General features: G+C 56.3%; 1 protein-coding gene across 1 annotated transcript; it reads left to right on the top strand.

The window, feature by feature from the left end:
* Positions 1-4882: 4882 nt before the first annotated feature.
* LOC118909985 (glyceraldehyde-3-phosphate dehydrogenase-like) lies at positions 4883-6570 on the top strand. Its single transcript, XM_036880780.2, has one exon. It carries the CDS (start codon positions 5191-5193, stop codon positions 5608-5610), a length of 420 nt encoding a protein of 139 aa, XP_036736675.2. The 5' UTR covers positions 4883-5190; the 3' UTR covers positions 5611-6570.
* The last annotated feature ends 410 nt before the right edge of the window (positions 6571-6980 follow it).

Raw genomic sequence — 6980 nt, 5'->3', positions numbered from 1 at the left:
TTCCATCCGCCTTCAGAGTTCTCATCTCCCCTTTCTTGTAATCTTTTTATTTCCATCCCAGCTCTCCTTCATTCTTTCTGGAAACAGCTAGCAAGGTGCAAGGGGGGGGCATCTCCTAATCGTATTAGGACGAGAAGGTGTGAACCACACGTTCTGACGCACCAGCAGCTGCTCTTGAAGGCAGCGAACTGTGATGGTGCCGCCTACCCACAGCTCAGTCCCCATTTCTGGCTTAAGAAGGCACAGACACAGTCGGGACAGAGCAGGGCCCTAAAGGCGGCAGCAAGAACACTACTTGGGTCACAAGGCCACCAGCACCGAGAACAAGGCCGCGGTTTCCCCCGCATGCTCCTGCCGTCCCCGCCCCAGGAACGTGCTCCCGCCAGCCCTCCATCACATTCTCCTGATCTGCCGCCCGAGGCCCTCGCTGCCCCCGCGTCGGGGCACGCCGCTCTGTCCCATCGCTGCGGGATCCTGTCCCTCAGACGCAGGCCGGGCCCCCAGCTCCGCCGCAGGGAATGGCCGGCCGCGGCAGGCCGAGCTGCTCCGTCCCACCCAGTGACCCGAGCCCGCACTCAGGGACCCTCCTGTTCTCAGTTGGAAAGGAGTCATCACCGGTGTATTTCCTTGGGTGACTTGAGGGAGGATGTGGTCACAGCCTGAGGCTCGGTGCCGCGGGAGCAGCTGTCTTCACCACATGCACTTCGGTAGACTCCGGGGCCACCACGTCTTTTCCCTGAAAGAATTACTTTAGTGTTCGAAAGAATTCAGAGGCGGTATAAACAAGTGGGGAGGACAAATGAGTGGGGAAAGCCATTGCATTCACTCCCCTTTCTTTCCGTGGTTCTGTCTGAGTCTTTCGTACTCTGGCTATTTTATTTCAGTAACTGATACATTTTTTTAGGGGTATGGAGACCTTTCCCTTTTGTCTCCGTTTCTTGCATTTCTTCCCCATTCTGTGTATCCAAGGGATACTGTCTTAATTTGGATTCCCCACATCAGAGCCTGACAAGGACTTGAGTTCAAGATGTTTATTTGGAAGACAATCCCCCCGCCCCCAAAAAAGAGGGAAGTGGCAGGGACAGTAAGACGCAGAAGGGAAGGAAGCCCCTGGATATGTCACTGTAGGGCATGCTGTGTGCGGTGGGGCTGGATTCCCTTGCTGGGAAGCCTGCTGAAGAGCATACGTGATACCTCAGGATGGGAGCCTGGGGCACGTCCTGGCCCTGGGATGCAGCAGTGACCCTGGTTCCTGGTAATCATCATGGTTGGTCATCCATGCCAGCAAAGTGACCCATCTATCTGCCCACTGGTTCATCAGCACCCAAAGCCCCCGGTAACCAGGCAGGAACCCTGACTGTGTTTCCTGGAAGATGTGTCCCCGGCCTGAAAGTGAAGACTCATCATCTCGTAGATCCCAAGGATGGGGGACGGGAGACACAAATTCTTCAGCCGGGTCCCTAGACACGATGGTGATGAAAGCCAAGTCTGTGTCCACCCCTTGATAGCGAGGCTAGTGTATTCTAGCTGCTAGGGGCACGGCACCTCACACTGACGGTCGACTCGATGCATACATTGCATCTCCAAGGCCAGCAGTGTCATGCCGGAGCTGAGCTTCTAACAGGCGACTCCAGAGTGGCAGCAGTTTCTGTTTGCAGTGCACGCTGTCAATCCTAGCCACGCACGGATCGCCATGCCATCTCCAACCCAGAGTGAATCCCTTGGGCGGAGGTGGTGTCACGTGAGGCCCCATATCAGGGCTCATGACACAAGCACTGGTCTAGAGCATCCTCTCTACCCAGGTACTGGGGGGGTCTTCCCCGTGGACAGCGCTCCCTGGAGGTCACTTACCAGGGACAGAGACCTACGCACTTTCTCACAGGTCCGCTGGCCTGCCCCGTCCACAGACTTCTTGGACTTCTTCCTTTCCCCGACCAGCAAACCAGGCCCTTGTCCCCTTCCCAGCCCTCCTTACACAACCTGATTTCAGGTCAGGACAGCCCCCTTCCCACCCGTTGCCCCATTCTCGAAAGCTTTAAAAGGCAGGTCTTAAGCCCTGAAGTGCAGCTCCTCACCGCCCTGCCCCCGCACTCCCAGGCACTCTCCATCACTTTATCTTGCTTTATTCTCTCCATCTCTCATCACTATCTAAAAATGGACTTTGCGTGTGTTTACTTATCTTTAGAGAGCCCTTGCAGGGGGAAAAGGCCTCAGTGGCAACGACTTGTTTACCCTGTATCCCCAGAGGCTGGACATCAGGCACTCAATGAACCACTGAAGATGAAATGAATGAGTTAACTGAGTACTTGAATCAGCTTAAAATGCCACAGTCCTTTGCTTGCGTTCCAGCTGAGTAGCGGTAACCTCCTTAAACGCTGAACCCCTGTGGGCTCATCTGTGTTTCCTGTAGCCCTGGTGTCTGTACCAGTGACTGGTTTGGTTGGCCAGTTAACATTTGTTGCGTAAACAGATGGCTTCCATGGGGAACAAAAGACCCTGATTCCATAGATCTTACATTCCAACAAAGAGACATATAACTTAATGCCAAGAAGTAATAAATGTGCTGGAGAAAAATAGAGCAGTGCAAAGGGATGGAGACTGGTGGATGCTTTTGAAGGTGAGATGCTTAGGGACAGTGGGTTGGTTGTGGGGTGGGCCTTGAGCGGGAACACGTATTTTCATTCCTAGGAGGTGATGTCATAGCAGAGGTTTGGATAAGTGAGAGAAGCCAAGTGACTATCTGAAGAACATTCCAGCCTGCAGTCTACAAGAAGAGGTCACCGAGAGGGCAGAGAACTTCAGTGAGGAAGTGCACTGGATGCTACAGCTGAAGGCAGCGTTTCTCAACCTTGTCACCATCATTTGGGGCCTGATACTGCGTGTGGGAGAATGTCCTGTGCACTGAGGCTGTCGAGCAGCATCCTCGGCTTCCACCCACTAGGGGGCAGTAGGATGCCCCCCTCCCAGCTGTGTCATCCCCCAGCTGTCTCCAACATTGCCCAATACCCCCCGAGGGGCAGAACTTCCCCTGGTGCTGAGCCCCTGCTCTGAGGCAGCAGATGCCACAGTCGAATGGCATGTGTCTTGAATTATCTGGATGTTTAGGGATGAAGGATGGACTGCAGTCAGATTTCAGCACTGAAGTGCAAAGTGGATACATAACCCCCATCAGTGGGATGTGAATGGATAAACACACCCCACTCTCTTTGGAGGGAAAACCAAAACTGAAGGAATTTTCGAGCAAAAGTGTGAAAGATCCGCTAGAGAAGAGGGTTGAAAGTACTCGGTGGATGGCTGAGGTGGGGCCACGGGTTCCAGCAGGCACGGGGAAATGCTTTACAGATAAAGACAGGTAGGAGATTGGCTCAGGTTATAAATTTTGAGAGCTACGACAAGATCCGAGAGAGACCCCAGCACTGGTAAGATTAATCCCACTGATTTTGGGGAGGAGAGGCAACCTCCTTTCCTGGGGCAGCTCTAGGTAGGCAGTGACTGCTCAGCAGGGGGCGATGTTATCACAGGCTGTCCCGGACTTGCCTGCCCACCTTTACTCCTCAAGGTGAGCTCTTGGGGACACCAACTTAATCCTCCCAAATTGGTGACTGACTGGGCAGCTTCCAACCCCACCCACGCTCTGGAAGGCCCTGAGGATTGTGTGCAAATCCTTCTGCTTGGGCCCCACCCACAGAGGTCTGACTTGATTATCTCTGGGGTGCAGCCCGAGGCCTTTTGTTTTTAACTCCCCAAAGGATGACAATACACAGCCACGGATGAAGACCACGCTAAGGCTCACGAATTCCTTCATGTCTTCATTTTGAGGCAGGCCAGGGACATGGGACAAGCATCAGGATTAACTTCCCTGCCTCTGATGAAAAATGCTGAGATATAAACAGTATAGTAAGAACAAAAAGGACTCCATCCTAAGGCTAAGATTCCATTTCAGACACCAGGGAGTCAGGAGGTGAGATTCCTGACATGTTCTTTAGTAATCAGCGAACAGCCTAGCTGAAGGCAGGGTGAGCAGTCCTAACTGATCTGTCCCCACTGCTTGAGGAAAACCACTATCTTGGAGAAGAACAGGATCAAGAAATTCCTTGTGTTAAGTTTATCTTACAGAGTATCTAGAGGACTGACTGCGGCTGGCGACATATGCCTCTCACTGGAGACAGACCTCATGAGACGGCATGACAGGCCTACACCCAACAACCCCCTCCCACCCGGTGCCCCATTCTTGAAAGCTTTAAAAGGCAGAATCTCAAGCCCTTAAGTGCACCTCCTCTCTGAGGTGGCCACGCTCCCCTTTGTCCAAGTGTGTGCCTTTTAAATAAAGCCTCTCACTGTTCAACTTACTGCGTATCGTCTCTGTGCTCTTCCCGTGGTGTCTTTCTCATTTTGCTATTTCGTTCTCCTTTCCAGACTGAAGCACCGGTCTTCATGCTGTCCCGGTTCTACTCCAGACAAGTAGGGAGGGGCTGCTGAGCTCTGATCCGGGCTCGCAAGTTCCCGTCGCCTGGGGGGCCCGGACAGGACTGCGGCTGTGCGATCATGCTCTTCAGTGGCCTTCCTGAACATCTTTATCTGCCTTGGGAAGTTCTTAGAACATCATCTCACTCTACCCAGTGCTCTGCGTCTCCCCCAAACCCTGGGTGGTGAGGGCTTCGTCCCCACACCACGCAGATTCCAGCTGACACTGGATGCCAGGTGGCCCCTGGCTTCAGGAGTTGGCAGGGGTCTGCCCTGTGCCGAGCAGGAGTCCATGAGCCTCCCTCCCTCCCTCTGCTCCTCCTCGCTCTCTGCCGCCTGCACGGCTGCTGCCGTTCCCCGCTGTTCTCGCTTTAATGCATTCCTTCCTCACCTACACTTGTCCCACCTGCTCGCTCGGGAATTCTTCCTCCATCAGAGTCAAGAGCCCTCCCCCGTCCCAGCTGGGGACCCCCCGGGTCCCACACAGTGCGCAGGGAGAGACCTCCCCAGATTCAGCTCACCCGCAGCAATTTCACTCCTTCAAGCTTTGTCATCCTTGAGGTGTGCTTTTTCAGACTGAGAAAGGCATTTCTGAGACCATCTAACTTTACAAGCTTGGGCCCTGCGCTCCTGGCCTCTCATGTGGTCCTGGCCCTGGCCTGCCATGTGTGGGTTTGCCCACGTCCAGCCCTAGTCACCATACAGCCCCTAACCCGGACAGAGTGGATGCTGTCACCAGCCATGACCCTTTCACCGACCTCAACTACACCGTCTGCCTGTCCTGTTACGAGTCCACTCACGGCAAGCTCAGAGGCACAGCCACGTCGTGTCACAGTGGAAGGACCACCTCCACGTTCCAGGATGAGAGCCCGTCAACACCGAGTCGGGGGACCTGGAGCTGAGTGTGCTCTGGGCTCCGCCGGCGTCCTCCCCGCCTGGGAGAAGCGGAGCTCCTTGGAAGGGTGGCGCCTACAGGGCACGGCCTCTGCCCCAGCTGCGGGCGCCCCCAGGTCTGTGACAGGCATGAACCGCGAGAAGTACGACGTCTCCCTCAGGACTGTCAGTAACGCCTCCCGCACCACCAGCTACGCGGGGCCCCTGGCCCGGGCCGTCCACGACGGCGCTGGGCTGCGGAGGGACCCATGAGCACGGCCAGCAGGAGGCTGCGGACAGCCCCCCCGGGAAGCTGATGCGTCGCCAGTGAGGGGCCGCCCAGAACGCCCTCCCGCATCTAGTGGCGCTGGCAAGGCTCCGGGCACCTGGGTGGCGACAGCCGGTAGCGGGAATCAGACCAGGAGGTAAGCACTCCACCTCTGCCCCTTACTGGCTGAGGGGCATGGGCCAAGCCAAGCAAACTTCCTTCTCGATCGGCTTCCTCATCTGGAAAGCAGGATTGGGTGGATTAAACAAATAAATGGAGACCAGCAGGTGCGTAGACCATGCCAGGCACGTGGTGACCCCTGAGAACGTGGTCTCCGAGCATCACCCGGAACTTCCTCGGCACGGTAATCCTCAGGCCCCCACCAGCCCCGACGAGCCCGAAACCCGGGGCCTTTGACCCGCCCTCCAGGTGATCCCGATGTGCCTCACGCCGGCTTCAAGAGGCACGGAGGTGCCAGGTGTTCCCTCCGTCACCCGGGGAGCTCGCCAACACTCGGAGACTGGGACTGAGCAGCCTGCACTTTTTACAGCTTTGCTGGGACCTGACTGACATCCAGCAGCGTGTCGGGTGTGTGACCTGTCGATCCGATTCGTGTGTATATTCACCGCAAAGGGACCGCCACCAGCGCGGCGGCTCCCACCTCCTTCCCGTCACACACTCGCCGTTTCTTTTTTGTGCTGGTAACATTTACGACGTACTCCCGTAGCAACTCGCGAGGGTACGATACAGTATTGTGAGCTGTGATCCCCGCGCATTGAGCCCCCAGGACTTGTAAGTCTTGAAACCGGAAGTCTGTACCCTTTGACAAATTTTAACAAGCTCCCAGGTGACGCCCACGTGGGGGGTTGTAGGCCACCCTTGAAGAGTAACGGGGGCCTCTATCAGTATCAGGTAAATGACCCAAACGGGAGAGATCCACGGGCTCCAGAGGACCCACAGACCAGGTCGGTGGATGCGGAGGAAACAGGCGGAGGGGGCGGGGCGGGGCTGTCGAGGGACGTGTGTAAGTCCAGATGCCGCTCCGCGGGGCCTCGTCACTGCGCCAGAGCACAGGCACGCGGCCAGACCGCAGGATGTCAGACCCAGGGGCCTCCCCGAGGGTGAGCCAGGGGCACGGGAGGGTGGGAAGGGAATTCGCCCACGGGGGCTGGAGACCCGCCTGGGAGCACCTCGGGGGGCAGACCCCGTCGGAGGGAGAGCCCGTTCTGCCTTCGGACGCTGAATCCTCCCCTTGTTACTCGGGTCAGGAGGCCTCTGATCCTTGAGAAACGGGCCTCTGATCCCCAGTAGGCGGGTTAAGTCGTGGAGTATAGGTTCAGCCGAGAAATCTGGTTCAGACTTCTGCAAATCTGTA

The sequence above is a fragment of the Manis pentadactyla genome (genome assembly GCF_030020395.1).
Source record: "Manis pentadactyla isolate mManPen7 chromosome 15 unlocalized genomic scaffold, mManPen7.hap1 SUPER_15_unloc_1, whole genome shotgun sequence".
Taxonomy (NCBI): Eukaryota; Metazoa; Chordata; class Mammalia; order Pholidota; family Manidae; genus Manis; species Manis pentadactyla.
The sequence above is the reverse complement of the archived record's forward strand: the minus strand, read 5'-3'. Positions and strand labels throughout refer to the sequence as shown.